A 19,421-nucleotide genomic window follows, 5' to 3' on the forward strand; every position below is an offset into this window, starting at 1 on the left:
TTCATTATATCTAGTAAGTTGACTAAATTTGCTTATTAACCGTAATGATTTTATTCTTCTGCATTTTTCTATGTACAGAACAATGTCATCTGTGAATAATGACAGTTTTATTTCTTTCCAAATTTTAAACCTATTGTATTTTCCTGATGCTACAGCACTTTTTAGAACCTCCAGTAGATTGTTGAATGGATAGTGGACATCTTTGTCTTGTTTTCAAACTCAGGGAGAAAATACTGATACATCACTATGAAGTATGACATTTACAATTTTTTTGTACATATGCTAACCAGAATAAGAAAGTTGCCCTTTTTCCTAAGTTGGTGATAGTTTTTATCACGAATGGACTTTAAACATTGATCCATGTATAAAAACGATCATGTGGCGTTTCCCTGTTTGTTGTTGTTGTTAATGTGGTGCATTACATTTATCGATTTTCAAATGTTAAATCAATGTTGCCTTTCTGCAATATACTCCAACATGATGTATGTCCTTTTTAAGTACTATTGCATTTTATTTGCTCACCCTTAGTTTGGAATTTTTGTGTCTAAGTTCAGGGGTGATATTGGCTTGTATTTTTGGCCTGATCTTGTAGTTTTTCATTCTTCTAAATTCCTTGTCAGATGTTGTTATCGGTTTTGTATCAATCTTCTAATAAGAGTTCCTAATAAGGGTTCATACAGATTGGTTTATACATCTATTTGAATATATAAGTATAAATACTTATATATTAAATACATATTATGTATAATATAATGTATAATATATAATTTACAATATAATGTATAACAAGGGTTAATACAGATTGGTTTATACAGCTATTTTTCCTAATAAGGGTTAATACAGATTGGCTTATACATCTTCAAATAGGTAATAATATTTTTATCTATTTTTGGTTGATGACAGCTGCTTATTCCACAAGCATTCTGATTGATTTGGTTTTACCATCTTAGTTCTGTTTTACTTAGTGTACATTAAAATTAGGTTTCTTTTCCTGAGAACAGAGTGTTTGCTCAGACTTGGTAAATCTTGGCTCGTGATTAAAAGTGAAATTAACGATTCAAAGTCTTGGTTGTATACACATATGCAGATTTTGCCATTTTGTGATGGTTAGATTTTTGTCATGAATGGAGTATGTTCATTGATGTTTTTCAGGAAACAATGACCGATGAAACAGAGAAGGTGGCTGTAGATCCTGAAACCATGTTTAAACGTCCCAGGGAATGTGACAGTCCTTCGTATCAGAAAAGGCAGAGGATGGCCCTGTTGGCAAGGAAACAAGGAGCAGGAGACAGTCTTATTGCAGGCTCTGCCATGTCCAAAGAAAAGAGTAAGTAAGCCTGTCCTCACCTCCTCTTCATGCTCCTGCCTCATCCGCTCCAGAGAAACTGTCCTTGTCAAGGTTAACAGTTTCGGCTGACATTGCCATTAATTTCTCAGCAGCATTTGACAGTTGTTCACTCGCTTCTTCATGAAAACCTTCTAGGATTTCCATTTCCCACAATCTTTTTTTTTTTTTTTTAATTTCTTGTCCTTATTGGTGAATCCCTATCATTTTTTTCTTGATATGGAGTTTTGCTCTTCTCAGCCAGGCTGGAGTGCAGTGGCACGATCTCGGCTCACTGAAATCTCCGTCTCCTGGGTTCAACTGATTAATCTGCCGCAGCCTCCCGAGTAACGGGATTACAACCACCAGCTACCACACCCAGCTAATTTTTGTAAGTTTAGTAGAGACGGGGTTTCGCCATGTCGGCCAGGCTGGTCTCGAACTCCTCACCTCAGGTGATCCACCCACCTCAGCCTCCCAAAGTGCTGGGATTACATGCACGAGCCACCACCCCCGACCCCATCATTGTTTTTTTCTACATTTCTTTTTCTTCTCTTCTCTAAATACTGTAAAAAAAATCTCAACCCCAGCATCTCTCTCTCTCCTTCTATTCCACTCTGCCATGATCAATCACTGAGCTCCTGTGATACCTCCATGTTTCTCATTATTGCCCACATCAAACACATACCCTCCAACCCTGCAGCCAGGTCATCATGTTGGCATGTAAATCACATCATGCCATGTCGCTCCTGAACACCCATCCTCAACACTCCTAAGCACTCAGAACCGACTGTGAACAAGCTTTGGTCTACAGTGTTCTGCATGACCTGGCCTCTGTCACCCTCTCCTAACACGGGCCCCATCATCTCCTGACTCTCTCTGCTTCTGACCTTCACCCCGTAGTGCCCAGTCCATCCCCACTCCAGCCCATACCCTTGGCCTTACTGCAACCTGGAATTGCCCCTCTGCGTCTGGGCAGGTAGCTCTGCTTCTTCCTTCAAGCCCTGCCCAATGATACCTCAACAGAAAGCTGTCCCCAACCAGCAGAAGCTCCTGGGGCTCCCTCTGCTGCTATTGCCCACAGGCCTGTAGACTGCTTCCTTACCACCAGCCCAACGCTGTTTGTTTCATTTGCTCATTGTGCAGATACTGTCTGACCGCCCCATGAGGATGTGAGCTCCACAAAGGCAGGGAACGTTGCTCTCTGGGCTGTTTACTGCTGATCCCCAACTACTGGCATGCTGCCTGCCACAGATGATGAATAAATGAGAGGTGTCAGACCTGGAGTGAAAAGAAAGTCACTTTTGTGAGACAGAAAGGAAGGATGAGGAAAATCATACACTAAAAGGGACTTTTTGGTGATGGAGTGCGCATAGAACTTTCAGCAGTAATGGCCGCCTCTATTTTCTCAGAATATATTTGATGTAGAGAGGAGGCCGGTTGCGGTGTATCCAAGTTGTCTGGCTTCCAGCTCAGTAAAGCATGGCGGTTTGTAAGTGAATTTGAGAAATCATGATATCAAGTGAGACTTGCTGCTTTCAACTTGCAAAGCATAACAAGCTGAAACTATCCCATGAGTACCAGGGATCTGTGAATGTTGCTTTGGAGTTGTACTGTCTTACTTGGTTTCCATATCTATTCATAGGGCCAGAAAATAAGAGGTGGTTTTATTGTATTATGTGTCCTGGCCTCAGTTTGTGAGGCCTGGGATTTCTCCCTGGTGTATCCTCCCATTTATGAAATAAACAATTCCCTAGAAACTGAGGAGCACATAGATGTACCCAGAGGGGTGATGAAACACACATATCTCACAGCTCAACTTGTCAGTTTGGTTTCCAGATCTGTCTTTCATGATGTCTATGTGGAGGGGAAAGAAAGTGGTCAAACTCCAACTGATGGCTTTTACTCAAAATCTGTTTCACCAGAGCTTAAGACAGGACATGGTATTCCACCGAGCCAATTGGATTCTCAGACTGATGACTTTACTAGTTTCAGCAAAGATAGGCTGATGCAGAAACCTGGTAGAAATGCACCTGTGGGAGGAAACATTACCAGCAGTTTCTCTGGAGATGACCTAGAATGCAGAGAAACAGCATCCTCTCCCAAAAGCCAAGAAGAAATTAATGCTGATATAAAACGTCAATTAGTGAAGGAAATCCGATGCATTGGACGAAGTAAGTAGTATAAGAATGTCTGTTTTATAAAACTATAGGAAGTCACTCTTTCTATGATTCAGAAGATATTCATGTTGCCTGTTGAGTTTCATTCTTTGCCAGAGTTGAGATTGCACATAATTTATGGTGGTTCCTCTTTTCTTTGACTAAAGCATAGTACATTTTTTCTTTTTCTTTTCTTACTTGGTTATGGTTAAAGGAGTTACATTCGTATGTATGTGCAGGTGTCTTTTTTATTATTTAGGTTTTGTATGTGCAGATATCTTGAGTTAAGCATTTAAAACATTTTAGCCTCTGAAGCAGGATTGCTGAGGTATAGATTCACTTCTGTTCTTCTTTATATTTGATAATACTGAAGTTTTTTAAAAACATCTTCAGAATATGAAAAAATCTTCAAAATGCTTGAAGGAGTGCAAGGACCTATGGAAGTCAAGAAACAATTTTTTGAATCCATCATCAAGGAAGCAGCAAGGTGGGTAGAAATAGGAACTGTCCAATTTGTTTTGAGCACTTGGGCTCAATAGAGTACTGGGGGTGAACGTGGGAGTACAGCCCCTGCCTTGAATTTCTCAAATCCTGGTCCTCACTCATAGTTACAGGTGTCTCCACAGTTACTTAGGCTAATGTTATCTGAATCTAACTCATTCTTCGAAGACTATGGAGACTTCCATTCTCATCTTAGTCTGAGGTGTGCATTGTCCCTCAATTGACACTCTTTGTATTTGCTAGACTACCTCTTTTTAAAAAATTTGTGTAGGGACATAGCAGATGCATATATTTCTGGAGTATATGAGGTATTGTGATACAGACAACAATGTGTAATAATCACATCAAGGTAAGTGGGGTTTCTATCACCTCAAGCTTTTATCCTTTGTGTTACAGACAATACAATTATACTCTTCATTATTTTTAACTGTACAATTAAATTATTACCAACTATAGTCACCCTGTTGGGCTATGAAATACTACATCTTAGTTATTCCATTCTTCTACCTATTAGTCATCCCCACTTCCCACACCCTCCACCCCCACTAACCTTCCCAGCGTCTGGTAACCGTCATTCTCTCTATCTCCATTAGTTCAGTTGCTGTACATTTTTGCTCCCACAAATAAGCGAGAACATGTTAAGTTTGTCTTTCTGTGCCTGGCTCATTTCACATAACATAATGACCTTCGGTTCCATCCCTGTTGTAAATGACTGAATCTCATTCTTTTTTTATGGCTGAACAGTACTCTCTGGTGTATATGTACCATATTTTCTTTATCCATTCATCTGTCAGTGGACACTTAGGTTGCTTCCAAATCTTGGCTACTGTGAATGGTGCTGCAACAAACAAGGGAGTGCAGATATCTCTTCAGTACACTGACTTCCTTTCTTTTGGGTATATATCCAGCAGTGGAATTGCTGAATCATATGATACCTCCATTTTTAGTTTTCTGAGGAACCTCCAAACTTTTCTTCATAGTTGTTGTAGTAATTTATATTCCCACCAACAGTGTATGAAGGTTCCCTTTTCTCCACACCCTCGCCAGCATTTGTTATTGCTGGCTAGACTACCTCTTACCATGCAGATACATTTCTATTTGCATGCTGACTGTTACTTCATCTTTTTATCCGTCACAGTGCTTCCTACAGCATAGGTTCTTTGGCTATCTTTTGGTTAATGACATGTCTCTTTCTTTTCAGATGTAAGAGACCAGACTTTGTTAAGCACCTTAAGAAGAAACTGAAACGTATGATTTGAGAATACTTGTCCCTGGAGGATTATCACACCCCCAAATGCATAATCTCGTTAATGATTGAGGAGAGAAAAGGGTCAGATTGCTGTTTTCTACGATGGAGCAGGATATTGCTGAAGTCTCCTGGCATATGTTACCGAATCAAATGGCCTTCCAGAGGCTAAGAAATTGCTGTTAGTAAAAGATATTCTTTTTCCCTAAGCATTTTATTTGAAAAGATAACCTGTGTTTTGGTTATTTTGTATTCCCACCTGTGCTGGTAGATATTATTAACCTATTAGGTAAATACTATTACAGTCGTGGTTTCTGCAGCAGCTCACATTGTTGTAGCTGGTATTTATACCCACCTTCTTTCACTACCCATTTCACATTCCCTTTGCCCTAAGATAGCATGTCAGTTGGTCATGATGCTTGGCCTGGCAGGATGACTCAAACCTTCATTACAGAAGAGTCTGAACAATTAGATATCCTGCCTGGATGGGGTTGCTGTGATTTTCCATTAACTCTAATCGAAAAACACGGGAGGACTAAGAAGCTCTCTAGACATATCACGCATACTCTTCCTTAGCCCCTGGTGTAGTAGGAACTCGATTTGTTGGGTTTGTTTTTTTTTAATTTAACCAGGGATTTTTTTTTCTTTTTTTAATTATTATACTTTAAGTTTTAGGGTACATATGCCCAACGTGTGGGTTTGTTACATATGTATACATGTGCCATGTTGGTGTGCTGCACCCATTAACTTGTCATTTAGCATTAGGTGTATCTCCTAATGCTATCTCTCCCCCATCTCCCCACCCCACAACAGTCCCCGGTGTGTGATCTTCCCCTTCCTGTGTCCATGTGTTCTCATTGTTCAATTCCCACCTATGAGTGAGAACATACGGTGTTTAATTTTATGTCCTTGCAATACTTTGCTGAGAATGATGGTTTCCAGCTTCATCCATGTCCCTACAAAGGACATGAACTCATCATTTTTCATGGCTGCATAGTATTCCATGGTGTATATGTGCCACATTTTCTTAATCCAGTCTATCATTGATGGACATTTGGGTTGGTTCCAAGTCTTTGCTATTGTGAATAGTGCCGCAATAAACATATGTGTGCATGTGTCTTTATAGCAGCATGATTTATAGTCCTTTGGGTATATACCCAGTAATGGGATGGCTGGGTCAAATGGAATTTCTAGTTCTAGATTCCTGAGGAATCGCCACACTGACTTCCACAATGGTTGAACTAGTTTACAGTCCCACCAATAGTGTAAAAGTGTTCCTATTTCTCCACATCCTCTCCAGCACCTGTTGTTTCCTGACTTTTTAATGATTGCCATTCTAACTGGTGTGAGATGGTATCTCATTATGGTTTTGATTTGCATTTCTCTGATGGCCAGTGATGGTGAGAATTTTTTCATGTGTTTTTTAGTTGCATAAATGTCTTCTTTTGAGAAGTGTCTGTTCATGTCCTTCACCCACTTTTTGATGGGGTTGTTTGTTTTTCTCTTGTAAATTTGTTTGAGTTCATTGTAGATTCTGGATATTAGCCCTTTGTCAGATGAGTAGGTTGTGAAAATTTTCTCCCATTTTGTAGGTTGCCTGTTCACTCTGATGGTAGTTTCTTTTGCTGTGCAGAAGCTCTTTAGTTTAATTAGATCCCATTTGCCAATTTTGGCTTTTGTTGCCATTGCTTTTGTGTTTTAGACATGAAGTCCTTGCCCATGCCTATGTCAATGACTTTCTTCACAGAATTGGAAAAAACTACTTTAAATTTCATATGGAACCAAAAAAGAGCCCACATTGCCAAGTCAATCCTAAGCCAAAAGAACAAAGCTGGAGGCATCATGCTACCTGACTTCAAACTATACTACAAGACTACAGTAACCAAAACAGCATGGTACTGGTACTAAAACAGAGATATAGACCAATGGAACACAACAGAGCCCTCAGAAATAATGCCACATATCTACAACTATCTGATCTTTGACAATCCTGACAAAAACAAGCAATGGGGAAAGGATTCCCTATTTAATAAATGGTGCTGGGAAAACTGGCTAGCCATATGGAGAAAGCTGAAACTGGATCCCTTCCTTACACCTTATACAAAAGTTAATTCAAGATGGATTAAAGACTTAAATGTTAGACCTAAAACCATTAAAACCCTAGAAGAAAACCTAGGCAATACCATTCAGGACGTAGGCATGGGATTTTTGTTTTTTTTTTTCAGTTTCCATCATCCAAGCCAGTAGTGGACCCCCTACTTTGTCTCTTGGTTGAGAGGAATGCAGAGTTCAAAGTGGTCAGCTGGCAGACACAATTTTCATTTCAATGGAATAATTTTTGCTTCACCTGTTGAAAAAATTTCTCAATTTGTAGCTAAGACCTCTAGTCCAGCAGAGCCAAAAGTTTGCTTCTTGAGAGCAAAGTTTGCTTCTTGAGCACAAAAAGAAAAATTTTGCTACTAGATACCCAGGAGTAATAGTGAGAGGAGGCCCGCATCTTGCCTCTTTCATTCTTGAAGACATAGATGTGGCTATGGGAGAAATAGTTCCATATCCTTGATGCTGGGATACAGCATTGCTGCCTCTGAAATTGTCAGCCACAGCACTGCCACAAAGCTTGAACTACAACTCAGGCTTTAAAAGTTCACTCCACTGTGCTATTCAGCCAGCCACTTCAGGATGCTGAAGAACATCCCAAGACTGGTGAAACCCATTAGCATGAGCCCATTCCCATACTTTATTTCCTGTAAAGTGAGTTTCATGTTTAAAACTGGTGCAGTGTGGGATACCATGATGGTGGGTACAGCCTTTCCTAATACCACAGTATTGGTTTTCTTGAAGTACCAGGGTGGGAATGAAAATCCATATGCAGAATAAGTGTCTATTTGAGCAAGCTGAAAATGATACCCCTTCAATTGTGGAAGCAGACCCAAGTAATCACAGTGCTACCTGGAAGCTGACTGACCATTCTGGGACATTGTATCATACTGGTGACTCAGTGTTGGTCTCTGCTGCTGTCAGACTGAATAGTGAGCAGTGGCTGTAATGAGATGGACCTGGTAAATGAAAGTTCTTGTTGCCAAACCTATGAATAACCTTTATCTCAGCCGCCATAGTCATGATGCACCATTACTGCTTAGAAGATAGAAGGATGCAACTAAGGAGGTATGAGGGGGCTCAAGTAGCTTAGAGTGGCCTCAGCAAAGACTGCAAGTATACGGCTACCTCAGTTCTACAACTTTAAGAAGTAAAAGAGGACACAAACAAATGGAAGAACATTCCATGCTCATGGATATTAAGAATCAATATCATGAAAATGGCCATACTGCCCAAGGTAATTTACAGATTCAATGTCATCCCCATCAAGCTACCAATGACTTTCTTCACAGAATTGGAAAAAACTACTTTAAAGTTCATATGGAACCAAAAAAGAGCCCACATTGCCAAGACAATCCCAAGCAAAAAGAACAAAGCTGGAGGCATCACATTACCTGACTTCAAACTATACTACAAGGCTACAGTAACCAAAACAGCATAGTACTGGTACCAAAACAGAGATATAGACCAATGGAACAGAACAGAGCCCTCAGAAATAATACCACACATCTACAACCATCTGATCTTTGACAAACCTGACAAAAACGAGAAACAGGGAAAGGATTCCCTATTTAATAAATGGTGCTGGGAAAACTGGCTAGCCATATGTAGAAAGCTGAAACCTGATCCCTTTCTTACATCTTATACAAAAATTAATTCAAGATGGATTAAAGACTTAAATGTTAGAACTAAAATCATAAAAGCCCTAGACGAAAACCTAGGCAATACCATTCAGGACATAGGCATGGGCAAGGACTTCATGTCTAAAACACCAAAAGCAATGGCAACAAAAGCCAAAATTGATTAATGGGATCTAATTAAACTAAAGAGCTTCTGCACAGAAAAAAAAAATACCATTAGAATGAACAGGCAACCTACAAAATGGGAGAAAATTTTTGCAATCTACCCATCTGACAAAGGGCTAATATCCAGAATCTACAATGAACTTAAACAAATTTACAAGAAAAAAATCAAACAACCCCATCAAAAAGTGGGCAAAGGATATGAACAGACACTTCTCAAAAGAAGACATTTATACAGCCAACAGACACATGAACAAATGCTCCTCATCACTGGCCATCAGAGATATGCAAATCAAAACCACAATGAGATACCATCTCACACCAGTTAGAATGGCAATCATTAAAAAGTCAGGAAACAACAGGTGCTGGAGAGGATGTGGAGAAACAGGAACACTTTTACACTATTGGTGGGACTGTAAACTAGTTCAACCATTGTGGAAGACAGTGTGGTGATTCCTCTAGGATCTAGAACTAGAAATACCATTTGACTCAGCCATCCCATTACTGGGTATATACCCAAAAGATTATAAATCATGCTGCTATAAAGACACATGCACATGTATGTTTATTGCGGCACTATTCACAATAGCAAAGACTTGGAACCAACCCAAATGTCCAAAAATGATAGACTGGATTAAGAAAATGTGGCACATATACACCATGGAATACTATGCAGCCATAAAAAAGGATGAGTTCATGTCCTTTGTAGGGACATGGATGAAGCTGGAAACCATCATTCTGAGCAAACTATTGCAAGGACAGAAAATGAAACACCGCATGTTCTCGCTCATAGGTGGGAATTGAACAATGAGAACACTTGGACACAGGGTAGGGAACATCACACACTGGGACCTGTCATGGGGGGGGGGGAGGCAGAAGGATAGTATTAGGAGATATACCTAAAGTAAATTACAAGTTAACGAGTGCAGCACACCAACATGGCCCATTTATACTTATGTAACAAACCTGCACGTTGTGCACATGGACCCTAGAACTTAAAGTACAATAAAAATAAATAAATAGAAGTTAGACCTGCCAGTAACCCAAATGAGCTTGAAAATAATTTCTGAGTCCTCAGTTACTCAGCAGCCTGGTTGATACCTTAACTTTGATTTTGTGAGATCCCAAGCAGAGATACCAATCCCGGCTGCATGGATTTCTGATCTACAGAGCTGCTTATATATTTGTGTTGTTTTAAGTTGCTAAATTGGGGATAATTTCTTTTGCAGTAGTAACAAACTTAATAGATGTGGTGCCTGCATATTCTGAAATAACAAATGAAAATCAGGCATGATGTTATTTATTTTCTCATCAACTGGTCACAGGGAACTCCACATGAGACCACAGGCACAGGACTAGGGAAGCTTCTCTTTTTCTGGGCCCGGATCCATGCTAGCAGGGTTTCAGGCACTTGTCAATGGGTCACGGTACTGCACAACGTTGAGGTATACGTGAAAACAACATCTATTATGCAACTTGTTTCTGTGTTCCTTATTTAGTGTTAAAAAAGGCAAGATGTAGGAACATGCTGTTCACCTTATAACCACCATCTTGACATGCCAGACTACTAGGTTGTTAAGCGTTTCACTCAGGTAGAAGACCCCTGATGTTGTGTGGGAATTATTTCTCACATAATGTCTTGCAAGTGTGTCACGAATGTGTCTAGATTAGTTGTTACCTCCTTTTCAGTCAGCATAATGTCATCAGTGCAAAGAATGGTGTCACATCTGGCGTAAGGGAAAGGTGGTCATTGTCGCTAAGGGCTTGTTTAGGATATAAACATAGAAACTTGATATAAGTTTGAAATAGGAGATGATAGTACGTTGCTGTCCTTTCTAGCTGAACCTAAACTCTTGTTTACGACAATTAAAGAAAGGAAGCAAAACATTCACCTAATCAAGATTATATATCAGGTTCCCAGGGATGTCACAGTTGCGAATGCAACAAAACCACCTGCAGTACAGCAGCTGCAGTTGGAACAACAATTTGATTAAGTTTATGGTGCAATCTCGGCTCACTGCAACCTCCACCTCCCGGGTTCAAGCAGTTCTCTTGCCTCAGCCTCCTGTGTAGCTGGGACTATAGGCACGCACTGTCACACATGGCTAATTGTTTGCATTTCTTAGTAGAGACAGAGTTTCACCATGTTGGCCAGGCTAGTCTCAAACTCCTGACCTTGAGTGATCTGCCCACCTCAGAATCCCAAAGTGCTGGGATTACAAGCGTGAGCCACCACGCCAGGCCCTGGCTATTTTTTGTGTTTTTGGTAGAGCTGTGGTTTTTCCATGTTGGCCAGCCTTATCTGGAACTCCTGACCTCAAGCGATCCACCCACTTCTGCCTCCCAAATCCTGGGATTACAGGCGTGAGCCACTGTGTCCGGCGAAAACTTCACTTTTAAGTGAAATGCAGAAACAAAATCAGATATCAGAAAATGAGATACTGCATGTTCTCATTTATATGTGGGAGCTAAACAATGGGTACACATGAACATAAAGGTAGAAACTACTGACTCTGAGGACTCCAAAAGGGAAGTGGAAGGGAGGGAGGGAGCAGGTTGGAGGGTTGAAAAGCTACCTATTGGATGCTCTCTTCACTATTTGGGTGATGGGTTCACTAGAAGCCCAAACCCCGGCATTATGCAATTATACCCAAGTGAGAAACTTGTACATGTATCCCTCTTGCATCTATAATTTTAAAAAGGTTAAAAATGAAAGCTTCAGTTTTAAATCTTAACCAGATATACATGAAAAAGATTACTACACTTGGACACCTTTACAGGTTTCTATATTAGTTTTTGGTATTAAAGCGGAAAACTGTTCCTCAACCACTTTATTAATTCTATATCCTCTTTGTACAAACATCCAAAATAGAAGACTGTCACTTTTGGTTCTGTAACTGTGATCCTTTACTGCAGTCTTCTACAGCTTTTACGGAGTTAATGGTCCCTAATATCTGCCATTCTCCAATTGTCCTGGGTGGCGAAATGGCTGCTATAGTAAACTTTTCACTGATAATTAGAGGTTTTGGAAACATGCAGGGCTCGTTATTTAAGAGTGACTCCATTTGGGCATTCTGGTGGATGGTCTACAGCTTTTCTTGCAGTGTATGCTTGAGTCTCCAGAATGCATAACCCTAGGAATTTGAGGAACTAGCGCTTTCCAGATTTTTGGAAGCCAAGATACAAATATTGAAGAGTCCAGTCCCAGTTATAATCACCATCAGAAGAGAAAACGTCTGTGCATTCAATCAGTTTCTAATTGCCATCTCAGGTGAAGGCTAGACCCATATCGTGCTCTGTGGATTTCCAGGCTTTTTTTTTCGTTTTTCATTTTTGTCAGTACGTAGTAGGTGTGTATATTTATGGATTACATGAGATATTTTGATAAGGCATACAACGTATAATAATCACATCAGGGTAAATAGAGTCTCCATCACCTCAACCATTTATACTTTCTTTGTGTTACAATCCAATTACACTCTTTTAGTTATTTTAAAATGTATAATAAATTATTGACTGTAGTCACCCTGTTGTGCTATCAAATGCTACATCTTACTCATTCTACCTAACTATATTTTTGTACCCACGAGCCATCCCCACTTCCTCCTGACACCCCCACTACTCTTCCCTGCCTCTGGTAACCATCCTTCTACTCTCTATCTCCATGAGTTCAGTGGTTTTAATTTTTAGCTCCCACAAAGGAGTGAGAACATGTGAAGTTTGTCTTTCTTTGCCTGGCTTATTTCACTTAACATAGTGACCTCCAGTTCCACCCGTGTTGTTGCAAATGATGGGATCTCATTCTTTTTTATGGCTGACTACTACTTCATTGTGTATATGTACCACATTTTCTTTATCCACTCATCTGTTGGAGGACACTCAGGTTGCTTCCAAATCTTAGCTATTGTGAATGGTGCTGCAACAAACATGGGAGTGCAGATATCTCTTCCATATACTAATTTCCTTTCTTTTCTAAGTTTTTATATGCACTTCATCAGCAGTACTGTAGAAACTGCAGCTGGCAATGTAAGTCCCTAGAAAGAGAACATCACACTCAGGGCACTCTTGCCACTCTGATAGCCACATCTTTTTGAAGACATGGTAAAAGTCTGGGGTAAAATAGTGATTGTTCTCTAGCAAAAATCGAGCACCAGCCTACCCCTGAAGTATTTTGAGCCTTTCGCATACAAAATGCAAATTACAATACCAAAGTCATTTGATGTGGCCAAATGGGTGGGGATTCTTGGGATTAAGCACCCCATCTTCAAAGCTGCATTCTTCTTCAGGTACCTGAGGCAATGTCTGGGATTATTACCTGGAAACTCATTGAGGTACCAACAAATGCTGAAAGGAGAGAACATTGGTAGAACCGGACAGCCTCACAGTGGTGGCCTTGGACTGTAGCAGTTGGAGCTGGCTCTGGCAGCTGCCCTCATCTTGGGTCCTGGGGTGCCTGCCCATAGGCTCTCAGCTGCCCTGCACTGCCGGGGCTCCACATCCTCACCTGGCAGCTGCAGCTCATCAGACTAGGAGCCGCCAGGGCTCAGAGTCACCTTGGTCCTCCCAGTTCAGCACCCAGGTCTGTCCTGGGAGAAGCCCTGCCTAAATCCCACCCCAGCCCTCTTTGTTCCCTGTGTCGCCAGCAGACTTGCCTCCTGGGCACACTCATCCCTCAGCAGCCATGGGCCTGCAAGACCCAGCCAAGCAGCCTCTGCCCACTCAGCAGTGACCAGCTGGAATGGGCTTTTGCAGATGGCATAATCTCTCTGTCTCAGTTATCCCTGAGTTGTCCCTGTGGAGGGCCTGCCACACTCAATTAAGTCCTTTAAAAGCAGACAGAGATGGGGGTGGTGTTTCACTCCTGTAATCCCAGTGCTTTGGGAGGGTGAGGTGGGCAGACCACTTGAGTCCAGGAGTTCAAGACCAGCCTGGCCAGCATAGTGAAACCCCTGTCTCCAAACACAATTGTTTTTTTAAATTAGGTGGGTGTGGTGGTGTGTGCCTATAGTCCCAGCTACTTGGGAGGCTGAGGCGAGAGGATCATTTTAACCCAGCAATTTGAGGCTGCAGTGAGCCGTGATCACGCCACTGCACTCCAGCCTGGGAGACAGAGCGAGACCCTGCCTAACAAACAAACAAACAACACCACCGACGCCCCCCACCCGCCCCAATAAAAACACGTAAAAGCAGACAGATTTCTCCACCAGAAAGCAGAAACAGAAGTACAAGATAGTCAAAGGACAAGAGGGATTTGATTGGGCTTTACCGCTTTGAAATGTAGGAATACACAACGAAGCTGTGCTGGAGGGCCTAGGAGCTGAGAGTGGTCCCTGGCTGTCACCCAGCAAAGATACCAGGACCTCATTTCTACAACCTTAAACACAGGACTAGATCATCAATATCCTCAGTCATTAAGGAAATGGGAATCACATCCACAAGGAGATACTACTTCACCTCACTGGGATGAATATTAACAAGTAATTAACAGTGTTATAGAGGAGAAATTGGAACCCTCCACCATTGCTGCTGGGAATGTAAAATGATGCAGCATCTTTGAAAAATAGTCTGGCATTTCATCAAATAATTGATAATAAAGTTATCAAATGACCTGGAAATTTCACTTCTAGCTAAATATCCGAGAGAAATACAAGCATATATCCACAGCAAAACTTGCACACAAATATTTGAAGCCAGATCCAATATTATATTTTGTCCACCTTCATACCCCAGCCTCAAGAACTATTCTCACTCGTTTACTGCAGACTACCATATAAACTTTGTATTGGAAAAATCATACAGTTGTTTTGGTGATTATCACACCTCCTGACAGGGCTCAGTTTCTAACTCACTGTTTTGGCCAGAAGGAACTTGAGTTTAAGTACAGGTTAAGAAGCAATGAGGGGTGGTGGTGTTAGTTTCAGAAGAGGAGCAGCAGTGCCCTTTAAGGCAACAATCTTAGGTGAGACCCTTACAGCTCTTCGGGTAAAGGGGAACCTCGGGCAGTGTAGGGACCAGACCCACAGGGTCAGTGGGTCTCTCCCCATGTGCAGAGACGAGAGAATGTAGAAATAAAGACAAGACAAAGAGATAAAAGAAAAGGCAGCTGGGCCCTTTTCTGAGACCACTACCACCAAGTCGCAGAGACCGGTAGTGGCCCCGAATGTCTGGCTGCACTGTTATTTATTGGATACAAAGCAAAAGGGGCAGGGTAAAGAGTATGAGTCATCTCCAATGATAGGTAAGGTCACATGGGTCACGTGTCCACTGGACAGGGGACCCTTCCCTGCCTGGCAGCTGAGGCAGAGAGAGAGAGGAGACAAAGAGAAAGACAGCTTATGCCATTATTTCTGCATATCAGAGACTTTTAGTACTTTCACTAATTTACCACAGCTATCTAGAAGGCAGAGCCAGGTGTACAGGATGGAACATGAAGGCGGACTAGGAGTGTGACCACTGAAGCACAGCATCACAGGGAGACGGTTAGGCCTCTGGATAACTGCGGGCGAGCCTGACTAATGTCAGGCCCTCCACAAGAGGTGGAGGAGTAGAATCTTCTCTAAACTCCCCCAGGGAAAGGGAGACTCCCTTTCCCGGTCCACTAAGTAGCGGGTATTTTCCCTTGACACTTACGCTACCGCTAGACCACAGTCCGCCTGGCAACGGGCATCTTCCCAGATGCTGGCGTTACCGCTAGACCAAGGAGCCCTCTGGTGGCCCTGTCTGGGCATAACAGAAGGCTTGCACTCTTGTCTTCTGGTCACTTCTCACTGTGTCCCCTCAGCTCCTATCTCTGTATGGCCTGGTTTTTCCTAGGTTATGATTATAGAGCGAGGATTATTATAATATTGGAATAAAGAGTAATTGCTACAAACTAATGATTAATGATATTCATATATAATCATATCTAAGATCTATATCTGGTATAAATATTCTTGTTTTATATTTTATTATACTGGAACAGCTCGTGTCCTCGGTCTCTTGCCTGGGCGCCTGGGTGGCTTGCCGCCCACAGGGCAGGAGGAGTGGGAGGGCTGCTTCTATTGACAAAGACACCAGGAGAATTTAGGGATTTGCAATAGACTGAATGTTTGTGTCCCCTGCTACATTCATTTATTGAAATCCTAACTCCTATTGTGATGCTATTAGGAGGTGGAGCCATTGGAAGGTGATTAGGCATGAAAGTGGAGCCCTAATAAATGGGAATATTGTCCATATAAAAGGGACCCCAGAGAGCTCTCTGTTCCCTGGCAACATGGAAGAGGGCCCTCACCAGAACCCGACCATGCTGGCACCTTGATCTCAGACTTACAGCCTCTAGAAATGTGAGAAATACAATTTCTGTTGTTTATAAGCTACCTAGTATATGGTATTTTATTATAGCAGCCCTAACTGACTAAAACACAGTTCAAAGTGCCCAGATTCATTGGCATAAACCTATATCTTTCAATTCCACTTTTCGGTATCTGATTTCTCCCTATTAGTGCCCTAACATTAACAGAAGAGACCCTTTTGAGGTTGTGAATTCTTGTTGTAATTCAGCCACTGACAGGAGTAGACTTTGGATTTTATTTTCCCAAATCTTGGCCTGGTTGCTATAGGAGATGACAGTTTCTTTCAGGCCAGTCATAGATGTTATCAGGTCCTTCATTCAGACCTTGGGCAAGAACTTTAACGACTTCTTTCTTCATGTTCTACAGTACATTAGAAACAACAAATCAACCACTCAATACTCCTTATTTTGACCAAACCATTCTAAGATATCAAAGCACAAGAAAGCCAACCAGGTCAGGGCTGGTGGCTCATGCCTGTAATCCCAGCACTTTGGGAGGTTGAGGCAGGAGTATTGCTGGAACCCAGGAGTTAGAGACCAGAGAAAAATTTACAGTTAGTCACCCAGGGACTTCTCTCTTATAGGCACTTGATTATAAGACTCTAAAGGTGTAAATTTGAGTAATTCTTTTGCTATTTCTTACTGTGCACTACCAGTGCTCATTTTACTACTGCAAACTGTTGGGGTGACCAGACCCAGCACCAGGTCGTGGGAGTGACAAAGTCCAGTGGGGTCAAAGGATTGCGAAAAAGACAGTTTGAGAAGGAAAGTGGGACCAGGGGGCCATTGTGACTGTGGAGGCTGTGAAGGCCCTGAGCTCTGGGAGCCCATGCTATTTATTGGTAATCCAACAAAGAGACAGGTGGTGAGAATGTAAGGGTCAGAAGGGCAGGTGCATGATCTACAGCTGTGACGGTTTAGCATTTATATGGAACATGTTCTGCTACTTGAGATAATGGGAATAGAATTGATCTAGGAGCCTAGGAGGGCTAGAAGCAAGGAGCCAGCAAGTCTGGACACATTCCAGAGGACATTATGTCAGACATGCAAGCCCTGCCTCAGTTTTTTTTTTCCCCAACACTCAGCATTTTCCCAAGAAAAACAGGTTCATTAAAGCCTCTAAATTTAATCAGAATTAAGAAATATTCCAGAAAACCCAGAATGAATTCAAAGAAGGTGTCATTAAGGATTTCTTTGGAAGCACTCTCAATGTTGAAATCTGTATCAGTCAGCCCTCAACGAAAAGGCAGAACTAATGGGAGATTTTAATGTGTGTATACACACACACACACATTAAAATCTCCCATTTATATACACACTTTAAAATACACACACACACACACACACTTTAAAATCTCCCGTTATACATGTAATACACATTATACCTCTGTGTGTGTGTGTGTGTGTGTGTGTGTGTATGTGTGTGTGTTGGTAGGGGGTATATATACATACACACACACACTTTATAATCTCCCATTATACATATAATACACATTATACACATTACAAATATTATATATACACCCCCCATATATATATATATATATATATACACATATGTGTGTGGGGGGGTATATCCAATATATATAATAAAGGTAGTTCCTAGATAGAATTGGCCTGATACAATAATTTGGAGCTGCAGTAGCAGCGCCTGTAAGGTTGTTGTCTCCAGATATGACTTGCACATTCTATGCTTTTTTATTTTATTTTTTTAAGACAGAATCTTGCCCTGTTGGCCAGGCTAGAGTGCAGTGGTATCATCACAAGTCACTGCAACCTCCACCTCACCTCGGTTCAAGCGATCCTTGTGCCTCAGCCTCCCAAGTATCTGGGATTACAGGTGCACCACAGGTGCCATTACAGGTGCCATCACGCTGCTAATTTTTGTATTTTTAGTGGAGATGGGGTTTTGCCATGTTGGCCAGGCTGGTCTCGAAACCTGGCTTCAGGTGATCTGCCTGTCTCAGCCTCCCAAAGTCCTGGGATTACAGGTGTGAGCCACTGCACCCGGCCCATTCTATGATTTTAAAGCACAAAAAGAGCAAAATATTGTGTGGTTTTACCTTTAATATTTTACAAAGGTTTACATTTATAAGTAATGTTTTGTTTCTTATTAATTTGCAAACATTTTGCATACAAAATGATTTCAACTTTTCATATATACAAATAAAACATTTTGTTAATTTTCACAAATCCATTAATGCTGGAGAAATTTCTAGTTGTCTTTTCTTTCTCTCTTTCTTTTTTTCTTTCTTTCTTTCTTTCTTCCTTTCTTCCTTCCTTTCATTCTTCCGTTCATTCTTTAATTCTTTCTTTCTTTCCTTTTATTTCTTTTCATTTCTTTCTTTCCAACAGAGTTTTGCCCTGTTGCCTAGGCTGGAGTGCAGTGTCAGGATATTGGCTCACTGCAGCCTTGGCCTCCCAGGCTCAGGCGATCCTCCCACCTCAGCCTCCCGAGTAGCTGGGACTACTGGTGCACACCACCATGTTTGGCTAATTTTTGTATTATTATTATATTTTTTGTAGAGCTGGGGTCTCACCATATTTCCCAGTCTGGTCTCTAACTCCTGGGCTCAAGCAATCCTCCTGTCTCAGCCTCCCAAAGGGCTGGGATTACAGGCATGAGTCACCACACACAGCCTAGTTGTCTTTCTTGTGCTTTGTTATTCCTTCATAGAAAAGTAAATTGTACTATTTTCTTTCAGAACATTCAGGTAAGAACATCAGAATTTAGACTTCAAAACTACACTCACTGTCAACAGTCGTATTTGTTCATGCTTGATTATGAAATATTGACCTTAACAGCAAGGAAATTTTTAAAAATGGATTTCAGGACAGGCCGTGTGTACTAGTTATCAGCATAGAGTAAAACTATGCAACTCTATAAGCAGGTGATACAATGAGGCTTAATAAAGGCAGTGGATAGATGCACAAATTGAATGATTGATTTGTTAAAAAGAAC

At 41.3% G+C, this 19,421-nt stretch overlaps 1 protein-coding gene across 1 annotated transcript; it reads left to right on the forward strand.

The window, feature by feature from the left end:
- Window positions 1-1,158: 1,158 nt before the first annotated feature.
- On the forward strand, window positions 1,159-5,466 carry LOC100460374 (cancer/testis antigen family 45 member A3). Its single transcript, XM_024240622.2, has 4 exons — window positions 1,159-1,327; window positions 3,250-3,498; window positions 3,877-3,970; window positions 5,186-5,466. Exons 1-4 carry the CDS (start codon window positions 1,159-1,161, stop codon window positions 5,241-5,243), a joined length of 570 nt encoding a protein of 189 aa, XP_024096390.2. The 3' UTR covers window positions 5,244-5,466.
- The last annotated feature ends 13,955 nt before the right edge of the window (window positions 5,467-19,421 follow it).

The sequence above is a fragment of the Pongo abelii genome, chromosome X (assembly GCF_028885655.2).
Source record: "Pongo abelii isolate AG06213 chromosome X, NHGRI_mPonAbe1-v2.0_pri, whole genome shotgun sequence".
NCBI lineage: Eukaryota > Metazoa > Chordata > Mammalia > Primates > Hominidae > Pongo > Pongo abelii.

What these genes read in the sequence shown, in the direction of transcription:
- LOC100460374 (XM_024240622.2), top strand. Translation starts at nt 1,159, where the DNA reads ATGACCGATGAAACAGAGAAGGTGGCTGTAGATCCTGAAACCATGTTT. An exon ending in AATCCGATGCATTGGACGAA is followed by an intron (nt 3,499 to 3,876) that starts GTAAGTAGTATA and finishes AAACATCTTCAG; the next exon opens with AATATGAAAAAATCTTCAAA. An exon ending in ATCATCAAGGAAGCAGCAAG is followed by an intron (nt 3,971 to 5,185) that starts GTGGGTAGAAAT and finishes CTTTCTTTTCAG; the next exon opens with ATGTAAGAGACCAGACTTTG.